At 39.8% G+C, this 25,837-nt stretch overlaps 1 protein-coding gene across 1 annotated transcript in view; it reads right to left on the bottom strand.

Moving 5' to 3' along the window:
* Window positions 1–25,837, bottom strand: part of LOC122795693 (threonine--tRNA ligase 1, cytoplasmic-like) — an 846,051-nt gene that overhangs the window by 819,931 nt on the left and 283 nt on the right. The window contains exon 1 of the mRNA XM_044063990.1: window positions 25,773–25,837. This exon is cut by the window's right edge and continues 283 nt beyond it. Coding sequence (XP_043919925.1) covers window positions 25,773–25,837 — 65 coding nt within the window. The remainder of the gene's footprint in view (window positions 1–25,772) is intronic.

The raw sequence follows: 25,837 nt of genomic DNA, 5'->3' as shown, positions 1-25,837 counted from the left end.
GGCAGACCTCTGGCTTAATTGCGTTTCTTCCTCCAAACTTACTATATGGACTCTTGGTCAGTTAGGATGTGTTAAAAGGATTGAATGAAAAGAGTAAAACAATGTGAAAAAAAGCAAAGAATGAGTAATCTACCTGGGTGTTGTGAGGCCAGAATGAAAAGGAAATTGGGGTGTCCACGAAGTACTCTGCCTAAGGCTCCGTTTAACCTAAGGCCTACCTTGTTGACTGCGAACAGACATCTGAGGTGGTCAAAGTGGCCATAAAGTGGGAGTAATGAATTAGTCTGTGGATGAAAGTGAATGACTCCATCTGTTTGAGCACAAGCAATGGTCATTGACCTGTCCTCATTCCAGTTAGTCCTACCAATTCATTTGCTTCCTGCAGTTCCGCTTTATTCTGAAGTCACTAGCTGCCACTGCCTCTGATGATCCTCACTACTGCAAATCAAGTTTCAGTCCCCACCCATAAATAATGCTGCCTGCAGAAAACTGATCATGTCTCTCAAAATACTCAAGTTCAATAATAGTAGTTTCAGGGGGAATATAAATGCAGGCCATTGTAATCCTCCTTTCCTGCCAATTATGCTTTATTTTTTTATTTTTTACCAATAAACCCTTATTGTTACAAATCTACCATTATTGTCTATCTTTTCTTCCTCTATCACTATTGAGTCCTCCACCACACTCAGCATTTTTGCTCCTCATTTATTTGTCCCTAATACTCTGTTGAATATCCATTCTGATGTTCTTTCTTTACCAGATTGACATGATTATTCCTATCCAAATGCAACTCCTGTAACACTGCTATTTGCACCTTACATTTCTTAATTTAGTGCTCTTTGTTTTTTGTCTGTATTTGAAATGCCACTGACATTCCATGATAAGACCAATAAGGTAGTCATTCTGATCTCCTACAAAGCTCCTACTTTCACTTATTCAAAAGAACTGTCATGCAGAATATAAGTGATTCCAAATTGCAAACTGCATGCACACATTGCCTAACAGACTGATCTTAAATACAGTTGCTAGTTCTCATCTCTGTTTGAACTGATGTCACATTTTCCCAGCATTTGCACCACAATAAAACAACACTCAAGTAAAAAAGAAACTAAATATATTTTACACCCCAACCCCTTTAAACTCACAGCAAATAAACAGAATTATATAACGTTACCCCTCCAAACAGAGGTGGTTGTCCCAAAAACATAGCTACACCCACAGGCTTTACCTAAACTAAAGTTAGGTTTAATCATGATGAAAGCACATACTGTCCTCTCTCTCTTCACCTCCCAAATGTGAAAAACAGCTTGCATGCTCTTAATTAAATTATGTTTTATCCTTAAGATATGGTGCACTGACTACCCTTCAAAACAAATAAAATTTTGCATGTTTATATTTAATACAACCATTTGCAAAAGTGTTCGATTCTTTCAGTATCAAGCTTTCATTTAGTTTCACTGAACTGCTTGCAAATTCCCAGTTAAATACAAATCGGGAATCAGGATATTTCCTATAAAAGTGCCTCAGAACACATTCTTTAGTCATTTCCTGATTAAATTCTTGCACCTGCAAACATACTTTCTGCAAATGCTAGCACTTAATGAGAAAATGCTTATAGTTTTATCAATGCAAAAAATAGCTCTTTTCAAATACAGAAATATACAGTTTTTACGCTTTTCATTTTGTAGCATGTTTGTTCAGCAGAAAAATTCCTTTATCTACAATGTAAACTGAAAACCCTCACCTATACTTCCACCTGTAAAAAACAGATGGAACTGCTATATTTTAATAGGTATACTGTATTATCACTGCACTTTTGCATCTTTCTCTAGCAGCCCATGATCAAAACATTATATTGCTCATATCCAGCCTTTATCTTGTTACAGTATATATATCCCCAAGTAAATTACAGTCAGAAAAAGTAATGTTTTCTTTAAAATCACTAGCATAATCAGTAATCAATGAGACTCCCCACCCATTTCACATCTGAAATACTCTACACGCTATACAGAACAGCTTTACAATAGAACTTGCAGATTAATTAAAGACAATATGAACATTTTACTAAGAACATTTTTATTACTTACAGTTAATTATTTATCTCCTCTACTGTCCTTCTAAACATCAGTTGCAATGGGAAGTATGCTTCAGTGTCATCCCATTAATTTAATACGGTCAAACTTCCAGTCTTTTTCAGCCACTTCTAGCAGAGGCATAGTACTAATTTCTGAAATGCATCTTATGGAAAGAACACTTACAATTCTTCCATTTATTTCCTATTTTCACATTACTGCTAGTCTTTTTTTTTCTCATCTCATCCATGCAGCTCCAGTCTCTGGTTCAAATCCAAGATACTCACAATTTTTCTAGTCAAACCTCTGTTTTTTTTTTTTGTCACAAAATCATTTTCCTTTGGAACAATGGAAAAGGTTTCACAGGTACTCACTAGGCTACTGACTAGTGAGGATCTTTAGAAGCCTAGTCATACATTCCCATAAAATTTTTGGACCTTATATTTTAAAGTACAAATATCCCAGAGATGAGTAGAACATTTACATGTTGCCCCTGTCCATGAGGAACAAGGGTTCTAAACAAATAGTGAATTTGCAGTTAAGCTATTCATTTGTCCAATTTACGTTTGAATAGTGTAAGAGAAGTACTTTCCTTTATATGGCAAGGAAAAAGTGGTATTATCTGTGATGCATTTTATACTCCAACATGTTAGTTACAACAGACTTCTTGCTTTCTGCAAGATACTGTTATACATTTCCTAGCATTCAGTTTTAGCCCATGGTTTTGACACCAGACACTGGTTTGGGAAAGGCACTCTTGGAGGGTCTTGGTGTCCGCTGAGGGGTTTATGATGGTAGTCAGCTGTAAACTTGGTAAGTCGTAAATCTTTAACACCAGCTTTAACCTCCAAGAAGTAAATGTCAAAGAGGAGTGGCCTAAGGACTGAATCCTGGGAGACATCATGGTGACAGGTCTTCTGGAGGAGGTACAGCACTGCACCCCAATTTCATGGGTTCTATTTATGAGCTAGTTTGATATTCAGTGAATTGCATAAGGATTACTTAGGCTTTGTCATTGTCAGAAGAATGAAAAGCAGAGTCCCTTTCATCTTGCCATCTTCCTTTTTCTGAGCAAACTTATTTAATTCCTCCTTAGTCTGTTCTGTATTAAGCATGTCTTTGATCATCCAAGAAAAGAAATTCTAACAGCTGGAAAAAACAACTTGAATCTCACACCTGCCTCTTGGCATCCCCTGATTGCATGAATAAATTAGCTTCTCTTCTGCCTGGTGTACAGTGAATAATCAATCATATTCCACAAACTCTGGTGTCCCCAACAGTTAATAATTTTCCATTCTGCGCAATTTTGCCAGGAGCAGATCTTTTTGCTAGTATGATTGCATCTTTACTACTGTAGGTCTTGACTTCTTTCTCACTACCAAATTTTAAAGCATACAAGCAGCAGTATGCTCTTTCATTTAACAAGTCCTGCTGTGGAACACCAGTCCAGTTGCTTATTTGTACTTTCATAAAATGAATGCAGTTGTTCCACTCAGCTTCTCTGGTATAACAGAAGATTTCAGATTTTCCCTGCATGCATTGTCCTCCAACTCCATAAATTTTTTTGAAACCATTCTTCTTAAGAAACCTCATATTAAAGGGCAACCACACCAACAGACTCAAAAAACATGTTTATTTCATCATGATTTGGTATTTCCTACATTTTAACACCACTCTGGAACTATTTAGAGCTTTTTAGATATTTTTATACGCAATTTCCGACTCTGACCACATGGGGTCTGGCATTTTGAAATAATTCTGACTGTTTAGTCTGCCTCTAAGTATCCCAGAATACATTGTTTGTCTCCAAAAAATTGCATCAGATCTGCCACATTTTCCATAAAGCTCCTCTCAGTGCACTGATTTTACAGGCATTCACTGCTGTGTTAGTCACCTACTTTTGGTTAAAATGGTATCCTATTTCAATGACTACTTCAAACAAAAGCAGTGCAAATGCTACAGAACAGAACTGAAAAGTGCATTCTATTGCTCTTTCTTCTTAGAAATGCTAACTTGATTCCTTTTGTGAAGGCTGAAATCTAGTTCTTCAAGGTAAGTCCCCTCCCCCTTCACACCTACCTTCCCTAGCTGTCAAAGAGCTAAGGGTAATTTGACCCATTATCTGCATGTGATTGACAGCTCACAGCAGGTGACCAGACTAATGTACCATTTTCTTGTCAGCCTTTCCTTCCTTACAGTGGGATACTTTTTGTTGTACTCCTCCTGTCAAATTTAGAACCAAGCTCCATAGCACTGGGAATAATCACTGTTTTCCAAAGCATCAAACTCTCACTTATTTTTCCTTCCTGTTTGGTTAAATAGTTAACAAATGATACACTATAAACACAAAATATTTCACAGACTTGCATGACAGCACCCACATGCTTTTTTAAGTGGTAATTTAAGAAAACTACGATACTGCATACTTCTTGTAATCTGATGTAGTGTTGTCGATTAATTGTGACAGACATCTGGTTCTTACGTAAAAACATGCAATTAATGTCTACGCATGGTCATTGCAAATTTATGCTCAGTTTTTGCAGCTGTTACTGTGCTTGTGCCTGTACTTTGTCACATATCGGTAAGGCTCTTCAGGAAAGTGAGATTATAGTTTGACATTTTTGCTAGGTTAACAGTGGGCTGGCAAGGCAGGTCTGACATCACAATGTGGGAGGTCCACTGGCTCTTCTATACAGCATGCAAATCAGGCGGGGATTGCATCACTTTGGGGGAGGAAATGTCCCAGTAGCAAGAGCTCTGGCAAATGTGACATCATCATTTACCACATAGAGGTTTTTCAACTTGGTTTTCAAAGTGAAAGTAAAATGGTACAGAAAGGTAGGAAGCCTAACAGAGAAAACAGTTGAGTGGATTACTTTTTAAAGCTGCATGGGTGATTTTTTAAGGCTGTATCAACGAACAGGGACTAAAAGACAGCAGGTTGAGCATTCTGCTTTAATATCTTATTGTTGTCCTTTAAGAAAGCCTTTCCTTCATTTCAACCTCTGATTTTGCAAATTTACATCATCTGAATATATGCTTAAAACTTTTTTTTTACTCTTTCCAGCCTTTTGTAATTGGACTTTATATATTCCTCTAGTTTTTCACCAGTTTAAACATTTATAAATGCATTTGATTTATTTTTTCCTCTACATTACTGGACACTACCTCCTATACCAAAAGCTGAAACTTGCATACCTTTTTGCTGAACAGCTGCCAGACTTTTCCCCATCAGTGTTTTTAGCTTCTTTTCTAGCTACTCTTCTTTTACTTTCTCTAAATTATTTCTTCATTGACATCAGGCAATATGGTGACTAGCAAGTGACCAACTTTTTACCCAAATTGTTGGCTTTATTACAGTTCATTTCTTTTTCACACTGGGAGAACTGTAATGAACCTGTTCTTCAGAGTACAGTCACCTTGAATCCTCCTCACAGAAGTCGTAGCCCAAACCACAGCTCACAACCATCATGCACTTTTCATGATGTACTGAATTTGTGATACAGTAATGACCCATGGAAAATGCTCTGTCACACATTTTCTCTTTAACCTCAGTTAGGTCAGTGCTTGATAAATAAACATTAAACAAAACACTGCAACTGTAACTTACTTCATTCTAGCAGAACAGTATTCAGAGAGAGAGAAAGAGAAAAAAAGAGACGGTCATGTAGAATGCAAAAAAAAAAGGGGCAGACTTGTTACAGTGAGTTCTGTAGTATAATAAATAGTTCACATCTACTTCATACACAGATGATTATGGGCTCAGTCCCCAGTGGAATTATTATTAGCATCATACCTCTAAACTGCATAGATTTTCGCAGAATGTCAAGATTTTTGCCTCATATTTTGGTCCATTTTTCATAAAATTGTGGTTTTCTGACAAATCATTAAAGACTGAAGTCAGACAAAAATGACCCTTCAGAAAATCCATGCCAATGCAAAACCTGTTATTCTACCAATTTTCTAAGTTTGTAAGAGCAATATTTTGAAATTGTCCCTATTTTTGGACCTTTGCCCCCCCCCCCCATTATTTATGGATTTGCCCAGATTTCTTGTTTTAAGAGGTATGTCTGGGAAGCATGTCATGATCACATGTACAGTAGATATCAGAGCAAGTGAACCAAGTTCCCCAACCTTTGCTGACACACACGCGTGTGACAGACATTACTGTTCTTTAAAAGTGTTTTTTCGTTTGTTTCTACTGTTTTACTCAGAAAAAAAAATTTTGCTATTTTCCCACCTTACTAAGCTAGAAAAGTCCAGTTTCAGATACTTGCTGATACCTGACTGTGTTTAAGCTTCTGTGTTGGCCAGACCTTACTTGGGCAAAAAGGAAGATTCTTTGTTCACCAGTGAGAATGGGGAGCTCTGAACGGCCTACCTGTCCTTGGAGGAGTGGTTTCTGCCCGGAAACTGTAGTTTTATTGGCCATTTTGGTCCAATTTCAATCTCTTTAATCTTTCTGGTATAAGAACCACATTTGGGCAGTTTTTGCATTTGTATAAGCTCAGCATATCCTGCCCAGGTGTCCTGCAGAGACCTACAGCACCAGTGAGACAAAAGGAGAGACTCTGGAGTGTTTAAGTACTTTTTTTGGCTTTTTCTTGATATTTAAGCTATTTCTGCCTAAACGCTCATTTTCTGGCATTTACTGCTTCTAAAACGCTTAATTTTGTAATGTAACAGCATTTATTTGGGTTTACACTTTAAAAAAAATCATTTTTTTGTTGTAAATTGTATTTTTTTATTGTTACTGGCTTCACACACATGTGTGACAGCCATTACTGCTCTTTAAGTGTTTTTTCGTTTGTTTCCACTGTTTTGCTGAAAAAAAAAAAAAAAAAAAAATCTTGCTATTTTCCCACATTACTAAGCTAGAAAAGTCCAGTTTCAGATACTAGCTGATACCTGGACTGTGTTTAAGCTTCTGTGTTGGCCAGACCTTACTGGGGCAAAAAGGAAGTTTCTTTGTTCACCAGTGAGGGGAGCTCTGAACAGCCTTCCTGTCCTTGGAGGAGTGGTTTCTGCCCAGAACTGTAGTTTTATTGGCCATTTTGGGCTAATTTCAATCTCTTTAATCTTTCTGGTATAAGAACCGCATTTGTGTTGTTTTGCGCATAGCGCAGCGGCGGTTAGCTAAGATTAAACTATTCCCGGCTCTGCTGAGTCTGCTCTTCAGATTTTCCCTTACCACTAGCCAGTTCTCCCAGACTTAGCCTTCAAATCAGCACTTTCGGACTAGCACTTGATCCAAAAAGAGATGGAAGCACAAACAACCTACAGTACTCGATCCCCTACAATTGTTTGTAGGGAACAGCCAAACTACTCTCCCCACCAGGTAAATAAAAATAAGTTCCAAAACTCTCCCAGGCATGTCCATGAGCCAGCTCCCAGGGTATTCTCTTGTTCATCTGATGAATATGGGCATCCTGAGGCAATGTCACAACTGCCTCATGTACACAGACAACCCTCTCCTCCTACCACACGACACCAAAATCTGTGAGAGATGCACTTACATAGCCAAATTTGAGGCAAAGCTCTCTCCAGCCACTACTGGATTTGACAGTCAGGAGGAGAAGGTACCAACCTGCAACACCCCACTCACTGCACATAGACCCACCAAACATGCAACTGCAAACCCCATACATAGATACACAAAGACATATTCGGAGGCTCTAAATAAAAACCTGCAGAAACAGCAGAGACCTCCAAAGCAGACACACAAGCAACCTACACCCACTAACACACTGAAATCAACACATAACCTCCAAAACCAGTGTGCCAGACAAACACAGACCTTAAGGCAAAACACCATACCTAACACACTGATAATAGGTGACTCCATAGTCAGGCACACATATGTCCCTCTCATCAGGCTGAACAAAGAGAAGCTCACTGTCAGCTGCTCGTCAGGTGCCAGAATTCGCCACATTACCCATGCACTCAGGTCACTCCATGACAAGTACAAATACGACTCTGTCATTGTCCATGTTGGTGTGAAGGACATGAAATGTACCTCCTTGGACTACATGAAAAGGGACATAGAAGAGCTCGCTGATCATGTAACCAAGGCAGGTACAACCCTAGCCCTGAGCGGCATCTAACCCTCACCAAGAATGATACCTCAGTACAAGGAAAAACAATATAAATTTCAACAATTGGCTAAGTTTCTGGTATCATTCAAAGGGGATCCAGTATCTGTCTGCCTGGGATGACATGCTTGACAAGCCTCGATGCTTCACCAGAGATGGCTTGCACCTGTCACCCCTGGGATTTAGGATACTGTCAAAGGCTCTTGCCACCCCCATAGTGCCTTTTTTAGGCAAGGCTCAAAAGACAAATCCACCGCCGTAACAATTACCAACGACAAAAATCTGAGGGTCATGCTGCTCAACACTAGGAGTTTAAACCTCAAAATGCACTCTCTCGAGGCACTCCTCAATATGGAGATCATCGATATTTGTGCAGTGACGGAGACCTGGTTCAAGGCTCAAGAGAGCACCCCAGCGATACCAGGCTACAACTCGTGTCACACATTTCGGCCACAAAACCTGGACCGAAATACAAAGGGAGGAGGCGTATACATATTCATCAAGGATAATCACACCTCCAGACTGGTTGCAAAGTATGATGCCTTGGAGATCATCCAAATGCAACTTACAATGGGCAAAACTGCAATTCAGATTGTAGCTTGCTACAGATCACCATCCCTGATCCTTGTTCCTCGAGATACTGGAAAACATGAAGGTCCAACCGAACACCCTTATACTGGGTGATTTCAATTACCCAAACATTAACTGGGAAAACTACGGAAGCACTAATACCTTTGCTTAATGCTTCCTTGAATATATAAACTTAAATGCCCTGGACCAGCTTATTAGCACCCCCATGAGAGGTAATAATATACTGGACCTGGTTATCACCAACATGGAGGATAAATGCTCCACACCTGTGGTAAATTCCTCATTGGTCAGATCAGACCATAAACTCCTCACCCTAGATATCCACATACCACACTCACCCCCGCCCAGGGAAACCACGGTAAAAAAACTTCTCCAAAGCAAACTTTATGCTACTCAAGACAGAGCTGGCAAATTTTGTTACTCCAACACAGAATGTAAATATGATTGAATCTGCTGTATGCTACACAAAAGCACTCTACAAGCACTTACACAAATGCATGGACCATGCTATCCCAAACAAGACCAAAACCCATTCCTCCAAAAAGAGGAAACCAGTCTAGTGGACCCTGGCCATAAATAAGCTCTACAATAGAAGGAAGAAATTATTACAAGAAAGAGTAAAAACCCAGGAATGGAAGGGATCCCTGACCAACCTTAGCATAAAGCTAAGAACCCTCATAAAAACCTCTAAGGTGAACTTTGAAAGAAAAATCACAACAGACACCAAAGACAACCACAAGGTATTTTTTAGTTATGTCAAGAACCTAAACTGCAACACTCAGATCTGCTAGGAGTTACAGCATAAATTCAAAAGTCATGGAACCAACTGATATCGCCAATATATTGGCAGATAGGTTCAGTGCAAACTTTACCCCACCCTCACCACCTAGACGGCCCATACCAGACGATTGTGCTGCCCCTGAAATCACAGACACCCATGTGAAAACAGCACTCTCCAAAGCAAAAAACACAGCATCCATGGGACCTGACAGCATCCCAGGCTGCATGATACACGAACTGCAAAACAAATTAATCCTGCACTTTAATACCATGTTTAACCACACCCTCACCTCAGGCTATGTGCCCACAGAGTGACGCAATGCAACAGTCATCCCACTCCACAAAGGAGGTGCCACCACTGACCCCGGGAACTACTGCCCCATCAGCCTGATGAGCCTATAAACAAAGACATCGGGAACCTACAAACTCTAGACCCTACCCAGTTTGGGTTCGTAAGGGCACGGTCATGTCTCCTCAATCTGGTTGACTTTTTCAAAAAGGTCACTTGAGGCAATAGATGAAGGGAAGGTGGTCCACACAGCATACCTTGATCGTGCCAAGGCCTTCGATACCATTCCCCACTCGGGAATTATAGACAAACTCACTAACCTAAACAAACCCCTTACGTAACAAGATGGGTTGCCAACTGGCTCATGGATAGAACACATTCAGTGAGAATACAGAATGCTAGACCGGACTCGAAACCTGTGACTAGTGGAGTACCACAGGGCTCAGTATTGGGACGCCTCCTGTTCAGCATCTATTTCTCAGAGGTACAAACAAACATGGAGGGATTATGACTAACAAAGTTTGCAGATGACTGCAAACTGGGCGCCATAATTGACACTCCTACTGACGTAGACATCCTTCAGAGGAGTCTCACTGATACAGATACGTGGTGTCAAAATTACGGCCTCAAGTTAAATGCCAAAAAGTGCATTGTCATACCTTTTGGGAAAAAACAAGTACCAATGAATTATGACATAGCTGGCAGCCCACTTATCACAGAGAGTGTGATAAGAGACCTCAGGACACAGGTGGATAGTAACCTCTCCTTCGACAACCACATCGCTAACGTGGTTAGAAAATACTTTTACATGGCCCATATTATCACAAAGGGGTTTGCATCTAGGAATAAGGAGGTTATTGTCCCCCTCTACTCATCACTCATTAGACCCATAATTGAGCACAATGCCCCGTTTGGGATGTACCTTACAAGATATCTGCAACAACTGGAGAGGCAGTACCTCACAAAGAGGATAACGGGCCTTAAACACATGCCCTATGCCACGAGGCTAAAAAACTCAAACTATACTTGGTCGCGTACCGACTACTCAGAGGTGACCTATTCCTAACATACAGGGCTATGGCAAACCCCAAATTGCTAGAAATGCTCCACCTAAGGAAAACCCAATCCACCAGAATTACACGCTCAAGGGACATTAACCTGACAGCAACAATAAACAGGACTTGTTGGAGGGACAGATTTGTGTCCCAGAGACTCCCCTTGCTCTGGAATAAGGTCCTCATATATGTGAGGCAGAGCCCCTCACTAGTGATCTTCAAGAGGAATCTTGATGAGTGGATGGGAAACAGGAAATTCACCCTGGGAATCATGTCTGTGGCCTTGCTCGGCAGGTAACTAAACCTCATGGGAGGCAAAAGCCGAAACATTTTGGCTAGGCTTAATTATGCCCTAGGGCCAATAGCCCAGTACTTGCCTATGAACCTATGACACTACAGTTGTTCAGCAGTTAGTGAAGTCTCAGTCTATCACTTAGGTCCACATTTCTATCAATTAATCAGGGATGAGAAATAAATCATGTTTTTTTTTAATTAACTGTGGTGAGTGGTCTTCTGTGAGGAAAGATAGCTCAAGATTCAGTGCCAATACAGGTTTCCTGCAGGATTCAGAGATTTACTTCAAACATTAACATTCTATTGCATATTTTCAGATGGGTGCTGCCCTTGGAAGTTAAGGGAAGAAGGGGTCTGCAGCAGTTAATTACTGAGACACCAGAATGGAACACCACCACTGTCCAATGGTAAGAGAGGGAAAAAACAGAAAAGTTATTTTAGCATCCAGTGGGCCTCTTCATGATCAGGTCAAAGTACAGAAGTCTCTTATTTTAGCATGCAGTCATCATCTTGGCAATCTGGAGAGAAGTTGGAAATCTGCGCAAGAAAAGACAAAGAGAGAGAGACACACACACATGGGGAAAGAACCTGCCAGCCTAACACAACCCTACTACTTTGGTGAGAATAAGAGGAATTAAAGTGATGTTCTGGCGTGGGGGGGGTTAACTGAAGACTTATGAGACAGGAGTGGCAAATTCTTTGAAGCAGTCACCAAAGCCGTAGATGAGGGTAAGGTGGTTCACACAGCCTATCTAGATCTTGCCAAGGCTTTCGACACCATCCCCCACTCTGGAATTATAGATAAACTCACTAAAGTAGGTATAAATTCCTATGTCACAAGATGGGTTGCCAAATGGCTCACTGACAGAACCCACACTGTGAAAGTAGCAGACTCCAAATCCAACTTCAGACCAGTGACAAGAGGAGTACCACAGGGTTCAGTCTTGGGTCCTCTCCTGTTTGGTATCTACTTCTCTGAAGTACTGGCTAGCACAAAAGGTCTTTGGCTACCGAAGTTCGCAGATGACTGCAAACTAGAAGCCATAATCAAAACTCCTAACGATGTGGACTTCCTACAAAAGGGCCTCACTGAGACAGATGCCTGGTGTCAAAGCCATGGCCTCAAGCTCAATGCCAAAAAGTGCATGGTCATCCCTTTTGGTAAAAACTCTGTACCCATGAACTACCACATAGGCAGTAGTCTACTTAACACCAAAAGTGTGATAAGAGACCTTGGGACCCAGGTGGACAGTGGTCTCTCCTTTGATAATCACATTGCCACAGTAGTCAGGAAATCCTTCTACGTGGCACACCTCATCACAAAAGGTTGCTCATCAGGAAAAAAGAGGTTATTGTTCCCTTCTACTCGTCACTCATTAGACCCATTTATAGAGTACAACGCCCCTTTTGATATGTACCTCACAAGACATCTACAACTACAGGAAAGGCTGCAGAAATACCTCACAAAGAGGATTACTGGCCTCAAACAGATGCCCTACGCAGACTGTCTCAAAAAACTCCAGCTTTACTCCGTCGCATATTGTCTACTCAGAGGCGATCTTTGCCTAACATACAAAGCTATGTCCAACCCTGAGCTGTTGGACATGCTTCACTTAAAGAACCCTCCGAGCTACATGCTCTAGGGACCTAAACCTGGTCACCACAATAAACAGAACATGCTGGAGGGGATAGATTCTTGTCCCAGAGACTTCCCATACTCTGGAACAAACTACCTATCTGTATCAAACAAAGCTCCTCTTTAGCACTCTTCAAGAAAGATCTTGATGATTGGATGGGAGATGGGAAATTCACCCCGGGGATAATTCCTGTGGCTCTGCTTGACAGGGGCACAGGAAAATAATTTTCTTGGGTGGCGAAAGCCAGGGTATCATTTGGCTAGGCTTATATAGGCCCTAGGGTCAATAGCCTAGTACCCACCTATGAAATGGCAACAGTTAAGAAGACACAAGCACACCCGTTCGTTATCAAGTGCGCACATTTTACGTACGTTGTCTGTACTTTGACCAATCAAAGTACACCTGCCAGTGTTTATGGGCCAAGGATCTCAACCGTCAAGTGTGAGTGAGGATTAGGGTTACAGTAAGAATCGTGGAGGATTCCAAGGAAAAGAATCTTATGACTTTCTGCAAAGAGAAGAAGTTTGGTGTCAGAATGGTCTGAAAATGGCGAGCAGAGTACGATAACCTCAGTCAACAGGTGTCAATAATATTATTATTTTATAATTTAACACATCTGTCGTGTGTTGTTGACTATCTTAACTGGGGCTTATTTTTGGGGTAGGGCTTATATCATGACCACCCTGGAAACTATGCTAGGCCTTATTCTCTGGTTAGGTCTTATTTACGAAGAAATACGGTAATTGGTTCTCTGAGAGATCAGCTGATGCATGGAACAGACTACCATATTACATTAAAGTAAGCACTAGTTTAGATATTTTTAGAAGCAGCCTGGGCACTTACTGTATGAATAAATGTTTTGGTATATTGGCAGGTTAGAAGGGCATTAATGCCAGTGTGTGAAATATTTGTATGCATGTATGTTATTTGAAAGGATTCCTGTGCAGAAACCATATTTAAGGCATTACAATTTTTTCTATTTTTTGCAAAAGGGGTTAGTTATTTTGTTTTTGATCTTTTTCTTTGCTGATTCCTGCCGACTGTCAGACCCCCCCCCCAAACCAGCTGACTGTCCCTTTCATTCCCCCATTCCACCAACTCTTCTGTTGATGGTGAAGGTGAATGATGACTTATCAAAAGGTAATGATCCAATCGGATCAAGAAATATGATCCCAGCAACCCGAGATGCATGCAGCTGAACTAGGGCCTACAGTACTGGCCCAGTAGATGTAGCCAGATTTTGATAGATGATTAGAACTAGGCACAACACTATGCACTGTTCAGCAAAACAAAGTACACATCTCGGATTATGCAGGGAGTGCTTTACGTCTCTCTCCTGGGTGCCAATAGTGTAAAGTATGGGTTTATCTCCCTCTTAAAGTGATGTGTAATTCAGTGTTAGCCACATATTCCCACCCCTCTTCAATGTCAGCTCCTTCTCTGTCTAGTTCATTAGCCAAACCTGGATCATTATAGTCAGAGCTTCATGCTTCTATGCCACTGAGCCAGCACTTAGCAAGTCAAACTATATAAAGGGGTATGATATACAGTAAGTTTATTCAAAAAAAGATTTACGTAAAGCAATCAAAAAAGTGGTCTTTCACAATATGGCTTGGGAGGTCACAGGATACATTACCCTAAATATGTCAGTAGGGGACTGTATCTCTGTGAAAAAAAGGTGCTGACTTTAGAAACTGCTGCATTAACTACACAGATGCCCTGCTGAAGCAGCACACAGAGTGCCAGTGAGGAACATACTGCAGGACATTCCAACAATGGGAACCATAACAAACGGTCACACACGATTCCAGTACACACAAACAGTGCCATGCATCAGTGTGTATATGTGTGCTACATGTGCAAAAAGTACGGCTGCATCAAGTGAGGGTGTAGACAGAGGGCTTGGGGCTGACAAATGTCAGGGTTGGTAACAGACAGTATGGCAGAGATAAAGCACAAAGAGACCCAAATGACTGTAGTGCACAGTCCTGTGCATCAGGATTTGAACTGGGTGACACACCCTATCCACAGTTCTCTCTGCATACTTAAGTTAAACAGCAAGTGCAGTATCAGGCCTGGAAGTGAAAGCAGGCAAACAGGTTCTAATTTTTCCCCATCAGCAGTGTCCCAGTGAGTAGCTGCATTTTGAAAGTCCTCTCCCTTTTGTGTCAGTTTTTATTCTCAGCGCTTTTCTCAAAGATAACAATCCCTACCCATGTATACTTGCCACAATATGTTCCACAACCTCCTGGCTTGAATCCAGTCTTTCATATAACAATCAGCTAGTTACTGAATAAAAAAGGTAACTTTTATTTTTATTTTTGTATACAAGAGACTTGAGAGAAATATATACTTTTTACAGCACAAAAAAAAAATGAATATATAAAGGGTAAGCACTTACAATTCACAACTCTGGTGTCTGAATCCAAGCAAACTGCCAATCAAATGACTGAAAATGTGGACTTGTATATATGAAAGTCCAAGAATGCCATTTCTTGAAATATTTCCTTTTGTCTGTAGTATGGCAATATTGGAGTTAGTATATATAAGTTCAGGGTGTGGGGCTTGCTCCTCTACACTAGGGGATGTGAAGGGGGGGGGGGGTTGCCCAAAGAAGTTTAAAAGAGAAGAGATGTACTCAATTTTAGCTTTGTTTTTTTTTGGTATGTCAAAATTCGGCAATACAACTTACAACGTTCCCAACTCAAACGTTGTACCACCCCACCAAATGAAGATTTCCTCTGCAGGGTTCTCATTCAAAAATAGTACAATTTTGTATTCACTAAATGTTCACTCTAGCTGTCATTGCACTTTTATATACTTCCTGTTAAAAGGTGGCAATAAAAGTGTGTGCAAAGGAAATACAGCAAAGAGGGCACAGGGAGCAAGCAGATGAGCAATACAGATACTGACACTCCTTTAGAGATACAGGGGCATGATGGGAAGAAGCATGCAAACGTGACCTACTACATCTGTGACACAAGATGTGGCTGAAAGTTGATATGAGGTAGCAGAGGGAAGGGCAATAATGGAAACGGATACAAGGTCAGCGATCCACATAACTTCCATTACTGAGTATAAGATCATGTTTCTAGAACAGAAATGGTAGCACAGGTAAAGGTGTAACATCTAAGGATAAAGCACAAATGTCAGACTTATGCAGCCTGAAAAGGAAGGGCCAACACTAGTTGTCAGTGAAAAGATATGAAAAACCGAGCTGGTACTCGGTCAAGAAATGTCTTGGATAATCACAAAGTAGCAACAATTGAGACTACATATGGAAAAGCTTTTCCAGTTACTAATGAAGACACAGATGGAAAAGATTTTTCAACCAGATATAAAATAGTTTTTATGAAAAACAACAGGACATTTAAAAACACGTAAAGGCAGAAAGTGAGCAAGAACAAAATACTAAAGCAAGGTTTCATAAAGCCTATTCAGCTCCACGAGCTCTTACTGCCAAAGGAGATCCAGAACTACAGAAGTCAAAGTGGCGCAAATGTATTAGAAGTGGAACGAAGTGAGTGAAATATGCCCATAGTGCCAGTAGACAAGGGATGGGAGAAAAGAGGTGTCCATTTGTGATGACTTCTGATATGGCAGTACCTTTAAGTAGTTAGCTTTCCACTTAGTTTTGCAGTTGAGGTGTAAACCAGGGTAAATTATAACTTTAAAACAGAAAAAAATTGGACTGACTGACAAATTAAGCAGGAGATGAGATCTGGAAAAAAGTAAGGAAGATATTCTGCACAATAGGAAACTATTTTATAGACATAATAAAATATGATAGGAGTGAAAACAGAGAAAGATAAACTGTGCATAGATTCTAAAACACAACAGATATATTTATAACATTTTATGCTAAACAGTTTAGCTCCAAGGACAAGCCAATTTCTGATAGTAACATATCAAGGAAATTAGACCCTAGTAAACCATGAGGAGGAGGCAGAATAAGCAGCAATGACCTAAGAATACTTTAGCATGAACCTACAGTACCATTTAAGTAAAAAAGACTTCTCAGGGTTATTGACATGCACTTGTTAAACCCATCTTTAAAGGAAAAGGACAAACCCAAAGTTATACAAGACCCATGAGTCTACTGGATAAATTTGTGTCAGAATTAGAAAGGCTGAGACTTGAAACCATGTATTATCATACATATGTTGAAAACAGATGTGTAGCTATCTATAATATGATGTTCCATAATAACAAATACATGAAAACATATGCTGTAATGTAATTTATGTTGACCTGTCTTCAGGGTTTGATAGGATCATAAACACAACACTGACTGGTAAGTTAGAACAGCTAGGCATCAATGTAATCTTGATAAGATGGATAGGTGCAAGGCTTATAAGTAGGACATGGTAATTCTGATACAGCAATTCTCCAAATGGAGAGATGAAATCAGCAAGAAATAGAAAACAGTACTGCTGTATATATTGCTGGTACTAAATCCATCCTCAGGTCTTGGTGAGTACCTTCATGTGGCGGACCCTGTTTTTACATTTTACAAGAATGTCACTGATATATAGACTGTAGTTTATTTGTCATGTAGAAAGGTAGGCCAACAAATAAATAAAGAAGTCTAGGTGAACAAGTCCCAGGATAAAAAAGTGCACACTCCTGGTATATATACACTTATGCCAGGACTGATAAAAAATGCAGAGTAGAATCCTCAAGACATGGAAACATTCCTATCACAGGGTTAGGCCAGGCTCAGGAGGAGGATGCCTCCTCTATGTTAGAAGGAAAAAGTAGTCCACAAAGCTGACAGGCCAAAAAAGAGGCATAGACTTGACAGTGGGCAGCTGAGGATAAGGAAGAAATTATGTACTGTTATTATTATGATGCAAAAGGCCTACAATTTCCACACATAAAATATTTAGCAAGAGTAAGACAGACATTAAAGAATTTATAATCATATGTAAATATGCTACCAATACATGTAACCCCATATGAATCATAGGAGGAGGAAACAACAGGGCTCTTAAATAACATCAAAGACTGACTGAACCAGTACTAATTTCATGCACTCCAATGGTACCCTGACTTAGAAATGGGGTATATTCCCTATCATGGTATTAGAAAATCAAAACAAATGGAGAAATTAAAAAATACAATTTGACAGATTCAATTCTAGGTTACAGTCTGGGTATGTCACTGGGATCCGTCCTAGGTCCCTGTCTATTTAAGTTGTATCCTTATGTTTTATTTTTTTCACCTGAGGTGTTCTACAGTCTGTATTTAGAGGACCTGAAAATGGAAAAATGTAGGTTACAGTTTGGGTATGTCTGCAAAAGAACGTGATTAAAATTACCAGCAGGACATAGGAGAATAACATGCTAATAAATATATCTAAAACTAAAGCGTATGAGATTTCGGAAACATACATCTGAAACAAAATCCAAAAGGCACTGCCGAGTGCCAGAAAAGAGGAGAGCATCACTGTTGTGGCTGGGCACCTTTTGGATTTTGTTTCTGGTTGTAGCAGCTTTGCTGTTGTGGTTGGGCACTGGGTTTCTTGTTTTGGGATTATTTTTCTTAAGTTGTGACTATTTACCTTCAGCGCTCCAAACTACTTTTGACGATGATGACTTAGCTTGTTCTGAGGTCCTATCAGAAATCAGGAAGATTATCAGCTTCAATATAACCAACATAATGCTTTGTGGCATTATAGCTAGACAAGTGCTGAACAACACTATGGAAGCTGTCTTCCTCATTTATCATATGAGCATTGTTAAATTGTCAACTCTCAAATACTCAAGTGTCTGCATGAATACCACATTTTTATTGTCATTTCACATCAAAGAATTTAAAAAATACACATCCACACGACAAGCTACAGTGCCTACTACCAGATAACCAAAGAAGCTCAGAGAGGTTCCGTTGCCCAGCTTAGACTACTCTGTTCCTATACTTAACTATAGCTTCCTTCACCATCTAGCATTTCCAGACCCTACAAAATAAAATCCGTTGCCCTACCCTTAAATGCATCTCCCCACCAAAAGAATGTCAAAAGCTATGACATGCAAGGAATCTGCCCTCTAACAGAAAGAAAAGTAGTCAGAGGATTTGAAGTCTTCTTCTTGCTGTCACGTTTACCCCTCCAGGCTCTACTGACACACTTGTTCTGTGCTCGGGCAACAGCCCCACAGCACATTTGTTCCCTGATGGAGAAGTTGATTGGACTGAGAGTAGAGATGCTATTCAATACAAAGATCAGGTTTCCTTTTTACGGCTCCATCTCTCCTGCACATGCTCCCTAGAGGAGCATCCAAGTGGTTAGCATACAATGGGCCTTCACAATGCAGAATCTTGCTGTATGTAACATAACCCATTGGCCTTGCCCTCCTTTGTAAACAGGCACCCCAGGTAATCACCAATCTCCTCTGGGGATTCTGCCATGGAGAATACACCCCGAGCGCACATACCCCCCCCCATGCCAGCTCCAACAGGTACCTGTGCAGCTAGCTGAACTCCAGTCACATTAGTGCACTCTGGGCTTTGTCATTCTCTGCCAGCAGTACTGGCAAAAGACAGAATTTATGTTGAGTTGAGGCCTCACAAAAATATATAAGATGTGGAGTGCTTTACTATCCAATTTAATGATGTGCATTCCCCTTTGGGAACAATAAATATACGAAATTTCAGGTTTGAAAAAGAAGACGCTACTCACTACACCCAGAGAGCAGTTCGTCACTAACAAAAAATATTGATTTTGGGTACTCATCTTTAAACAAGGCCATTCAGAATTTACCTGAGGTTTTCAGCAATGCTGTCATTTTTATATTAGTTATGGTTTAATTACGTGAGGCTGAAATATCTACATGAATCCCAGACATTCTTGTGACTAGTGATATTAAACAATCCCCACACCATTGTGATTTTCTCTCTAAAGGGAAGCAAACAATACTGACATAGAATATAGGTGTACCGCAAAACCCTCAAGGTGTGAAAAGGAATTAAATTTGTGAGCATCTGATGAATATGGACCAGCACGTGCTTACTTAGGATGAATTGACAAGTGACAGTTCAAGAAACATAATTCCAAACTTAAACTTCTTAAAGTTTTAATATTTCCAATTTCTTGAAAAGAATGGACTTTATGTTCTGAATGAAAAATAAAATGCTCAAACTATCAAGCTTCCTCTTCCTCCTCCTTCTGACTCACGTAGATTACCCTATCCTTGCTGACCATAGCTCATCACCAGAAATGGACAGAGTCCATTTGAGGTAAACTACCATCTATTTTTTTCACTATTATTACTCCCTTCCTACAACCTTGCTCTCATAACTAGTATGCAATGATATGAATGGACAGCCAGTGCCGTGTGTGTGTGGTAGCACTCGTATACACAGACACACATACACTCTGGTGCAGGAGATGGCCAGACTGTGCATGCCCCAGTCACTTGTGTCAGAGTTGGAGAACACAGGGAGTATTGTGGGATGTGGCTCTGGCCAGGGACTCCCTTCTAATCTTATTACAAGTGAGCCAGCAAAAGAGCCCCTAACTCCCACCAGTGTCTACTGAGAGAGCACGGGTTGTCAGTGTCTTAGTCAATGCTTCATCCTGCTGTACCATGAAGCTGGATACTAATCCTACATACAGGAGATCGCCTCCAAGTTCTTAGGTCGTACATGACCGGATTCTACAAAACCAGGGTCAGGAAAAACTCTTCCAATGTGCCTTCAATGTTACTATTATTTTCTAATAATCATATAAATATATAATGATTAATAATATATGAACACGTAATTATTACTGAATATATTAATATAATATTACTAGACACCTGATGTTGAATAGAACCAGACTGTAGGAGAAAAGTGAATACATACATACAGAAGCATCTAAAATAAATCCATGTTTTGGGTGCAGGTAGTGTGTGTGGACACATTTTAATGAGCTGCTACTAAGAGTTGTTACCCCTAAGAAGACCTGACCACAAGTGCATAATGAAGAGATAGATTTTTACTAAGAAAAAGACTGACTGATTGCCTGTATAGTAAGTGATGGTTTAATAAAGATGGTTCTTGTTTAAAAAAAAAAAGGCAGGAAATGAATAATTTATGTAATGTTACTTACGTTATATGATGTATAGCAATATATGTGAAGTAAAATATCTGCTATGTTAATTATAGTATGATTACTTTTATATGAATGTAAATTTGCCTGTGTCATAAGTGATAATTCAATAAAGGTGTTTGAATGTGTCATAAGTGATAATTAAATAAAGGTGTTTGAAGAAAGAAAAAAAAAAAAAAACAAGCATTTTTTGTACAGTAAGAAGTAGAAAAAAAAAAAAAAAAGGACCAACTTGTCATTCTCTACAGGCATCCAAACTACACAGTGTGAAGCCTTCGATTACAAGTTTTGATGTTAATATTTACAGCTCTAATCTGCCCACAAAGGTTTCCTGGTCATTCAAATTTCTGACACTACAAAAGTTGCATAACAAACTTTGTTACTGCGCTATTTCACTCTCAAGGTGAACTTCTTGAATCAAGTCAAGACACACACACACACACACACACACACACACACACACACACACACACACACACACACACAATGTTCATATATAAAAGATGTATAAACGTACACACAAACTATGAAGACATAATGTAAAAAATGAAAGGCTCATTCCATTAAACTGGAAAAGAATGACAAATCCTTTTTAGTAAGCAGGAACTTGGGATACAATAGGAATGTGGGCTGGATTATCACTGCTACGGTAAGTCAAAACAAGAGCAATGCTGCCTAAGCTATGCAGCACATGTGGTATTTATTCAGAAAAAGGAATTTTGTCCATTCCTGAATACCAGCACCCCATGAAAGACTACCATGCATAAGCTGCATGCATGCACAACGGTCCCATGCATAAAACTGTGTGCAGGCACAATGCTAAACTCATACAACGTTGCATCATACTTCCAAACTATGTTCAGCTAAGAAGCATGTTAACTGTTAAATAGCCATGTTTATTTATTTAACATATAAATTAAAATAACTAAACTGGTGTGAAGTATAACACAATTACAACCAGAAAATAAAGTTGTTTCACATATGACTTAGCTGTTATTTATCTGTCTTCAAAGTGTGAAAACTATTCTTAAGGAAAGCATAACATTTGAGCAAGTGTAGTTAAAAGCATAATGTAACAACACAATGCTTCAGATTTATCTGTATGGCAAAGCATAATATAAATAATAAAAAAAGAAAGTGAAACATTATCAAAAACTGACAAGTGACCCATATGTATTCTTGTTAAAAAATCTGATGTACATATTTATTTTTTTGAGGGGCAGTTAAAAATTACTCTAAGATTCAAGTAAAGTTCTTAGGTAAAATATCAATGAAACTGAAAAAAAAAAAATGGGAGAATGACTAAATGGGGAGACCTAGCCACCCTCTTCTGCTGACAGGACCTCAGCTCTTCAACTCTCACCTTTGGGAGAAACTTCTCTGTTTCCTAATGGAATGTATTCGTAGCCTATGGAATAAGTTACCACTACAGGTCAAACAAAGTACTGCTTTGGCTACCTTTATGGCTAGCCTTGATGACTGGATGGGTACACAAAATTATGCTGTATTGCCCTGCTCAGTTTACAAGGTAAGCGTCTAAGTACATGATAAGGATGGCAACAACTTTTAAGTTTGTCTAGTTAAAGGTGTACATCACTAGGCATCTATAGTCCTGGTGATCACTTGCCTAGTATGTTCATATGTACAAATACAGTTATCAGTGTATCAAACTATGGCTAGGATTCACAGGTAAGGTATGCAGTGCATTTTGAGAGTAAACTTTATACTACTGCCTTTTCTGACATTTACACTCTTTGATCTGTACCCTCTTATACATTACGCTTTGCTCCCCTCCCCATTATCTTTGTTTTCATATAGTACATAATTATTCTGATTTTATACATCTGTCAACTGTGTTTCTTTTTGGAACTTTACTGCCTGGGACACAAATTCTAAGAAAATGGGTTATGGTCAGCTGGATATTCCCAGTCAATAAATGTAAATAAATACTTGGACAGAAAAGGGTGGAAAAAGGACACAAAAGGTAGCACTTCATTTTCAGTTCAAATTCTGGCTGACATGGTTTCTATATGGAGTCTGCACATCTTCCCTGTGTCCATATGGATTTTTTCCTGGGTACTCCAGTGTCTGTCTGTGTGTCCTGTAATGGTCTGATACACTGTTTAAGACAAGGTTCTATGTCTTGTGTCCACTGAATGCCATGAGAAATTCCTGCTTCCCAGTGACCCTGCACTGGAATAAGTGGCTAATCAGAGAATGAGTGAATAAATGTACAGAAAAAACCTGAACAGAATTAAAAAAACTACAAGGGATGCAGGTGGAATATATTACAGTGGACCAAGAATGCCTGTGATGCTCACAGCATACTGCAATTGTGCCCAGTGCTACCATCCAACACAGCTCCACAAAGCACTGGCAGCCTTCTACATGGTCACAAACAGGACAAATGAATGTCCACCTTGGCTTCAACTGTCAATGTAAAAGCTACCAAAACCACACGATAAACAGCAAAATCACACAACTTTACAAAAACAGAATAATGCACAGAACTGAAGAGATTCTACTGTAGACAACTAGTGCATACACATATGTATACACAGCTGTACGCATCTACATGTCCATAGAACATGGGTGAAATGGACAAAAAAGGTTTGCCATTACATGATGGCTCACAGATGCTCCACACTTGCTCTGATGAGCACACATGAACTGCACTTCCCAAAGGAAAATCCACGAAGGCACTGAATACAGAAATACAGTTATGGAGAACAAATCCAGCCTAACTGCAAATGGTACTTAGTACTCAGGAATGAGTAATCAGCTGCAAGCATGTTCAGTCTTTCATTCCTGTACACCATGAATCACAGAACGGTGTAGTGCTCCCAGTACATCTGCAAATCAAAGTTGCATCCCACACCACATCATCTTACTTTCATCATCATTATGCTACAATCGGTGGTGGGTAGACAAGGTGATAGTCTACATACCCATACTGCATTACACAAGGCTACACTCAGCAGGTGTTGCACCTAGAGACACTGTGGCATACATACGCTGTGCACTCTTCCCATATGCACAGCTGTTTACAGAGCATCCACAATGCTAATGGCAAGCAGGGGTCACAGCCCATTATGGTGTGCATCTCTACTGTTATGTACTTCATCCAAAAGCCAGACTCACATTTACTGCCCACTCTGTGTGCAAGTCCAATTCTGGACTTTTCCCCAGCTGTCACGGATACAGAGTGCCTGGCTGCTCAGGCTGACATGCTACCCCAGATATCACCTATTATGCACTCACTGCTTTGTGGTAATACAAAGTACAAAGTTTGCAGTGCTGTGCATCCTGCATCGCAACTGTGTGCCTACTGGGGGGGGGGTAGTAGTCTGCTTACAGCACTGCCTGGTTCACTGCAGGAAACGACATCATGCTCAGTACACACTGTATTTCTTAGTGTCACGTGACTCATTAGCAGAAGGCACATAATTCTGCTCATGAACTGCATTCATGGTAACATGGCAGATGAGAAGGGATCACCCTTGCATCCAGTATGTAGGGAAGACCGTATTTGAATCTAGCTTCATAAAATATGAGGCAGTACCCCCTCCCAACACAGACTCCTTCATACTAATTTTATGTTATTATTTCACAGTTTCTTTGTAAGATTTACTCAAAATATCTTCGGAACTAACTGCAGTGCCCAGTTACAGTACTTAGCAGCTGATGGGTACTAAACAGCACTGCTGGACTCACTGAAAAATAGAATTTCAGCAAATTGGAGGTCCCTAATCTTAAAGACTACTGCATTTGGTCTTTGTAGATGAAGGATGTCCAAGAATGCTTCATGGTTTCAGCTGTACCCCGCAGAGGATTTGCAGCAATTAAGGTAATATATCCCCATATCTCATAACCTACAAGCAGATAGAAGGGCAACAATGTTCAGACCTGTAGTATATATTCTGTTGTCACTCTTCTAACTTCTATACAATGTCCACATAAAGCACAGCTGGATGTTGAGCAGTGTGAATAGTCTAGTTAAAAAAATACAGCAGCACAGTGTCAATGTAACAGAGGACATTACATCCATATCATAAAGCACAGCTGGATGTTGAGCAGTGCAAATAGACTAGTTAAAAAATACAGCAGCACAGTGTCAATGTAACAGAGGAGATTACAGCAGAGGGGTTAAAGACACCAAGCTGTAATGCATGCTGGCCACACAGAAAAAGAAGCAAGCAGTTTTATTGGGTTAATTAAAAAAAACAACTTATTGAAAGACTGCAGCAGATGTCAGCCAGGAGTTAATAATGTCCCATTCCCATTACGGTTTTATAAGTTCTTCATGTAATACCTGCTTGCTTTTACGTCAATTACATTTTGTTATAAAAAACAAAGCCAATTTCTATCAGGTCTATTTGCCAAGTACAGCCCTTTTTTTTCTGTAAACCACTGCCCACTCTAAAACACAACACATTTACTTTGGCAAGCAATGTACTAGAACGAAACCCCACACACAGGAAAGCAAGATACTATCCCTAAATTACTAACAGTGTCTCTTTTTCAATAATACTAACAACATTCAGCACAACAGCAGGAACATTTACTCCAGCAAAAATTCACTTAGGAGGTCACAAATCTGCTTAGATCAGAGATGCATTACATTTTTGTATGGAAGGGTAACTTTCAGATCAACAACTACCCTAAATTGATGGTACCTATAAACTTGATGGTACCTATAAACTTGATAACCATCCCATATCTCCCTTGGTTACTGTTTCTACTACAAGACACTTTTTAATAAAGTTTAGGAGACAAGCCTCAAGTTCTCAGTTCTCAGTCCCCTCTCCCCTGGCATTAATGCTAACTTACAAACACGACACTGGGTCCATTCACACAGCAAAAGCACTACCTGATTATCCTTTTTCACAGTGCTCTGTTCTGCGACTTTCTGAGATTTCTTTTCCACTTTTTCTT

Source organism: Protopterus annectens, chromosome 2.part2 (genome assembly GCF_019279795.1).
Source record: "Protopterus annectens isolate FY-2018-M chromosome 2.part2, PAN1.0, whole genome shotgun sequence".
NCBI lineage: Eukaryota > Metazoa > Chordata > Ceratodontiformes > Protopteridae > Protopterus > Protopterus annectens.
Note: the sequence above shows the minus strand (reverse complement) of the source record. Positions and strands in the feature narration are given on the sequence as shown.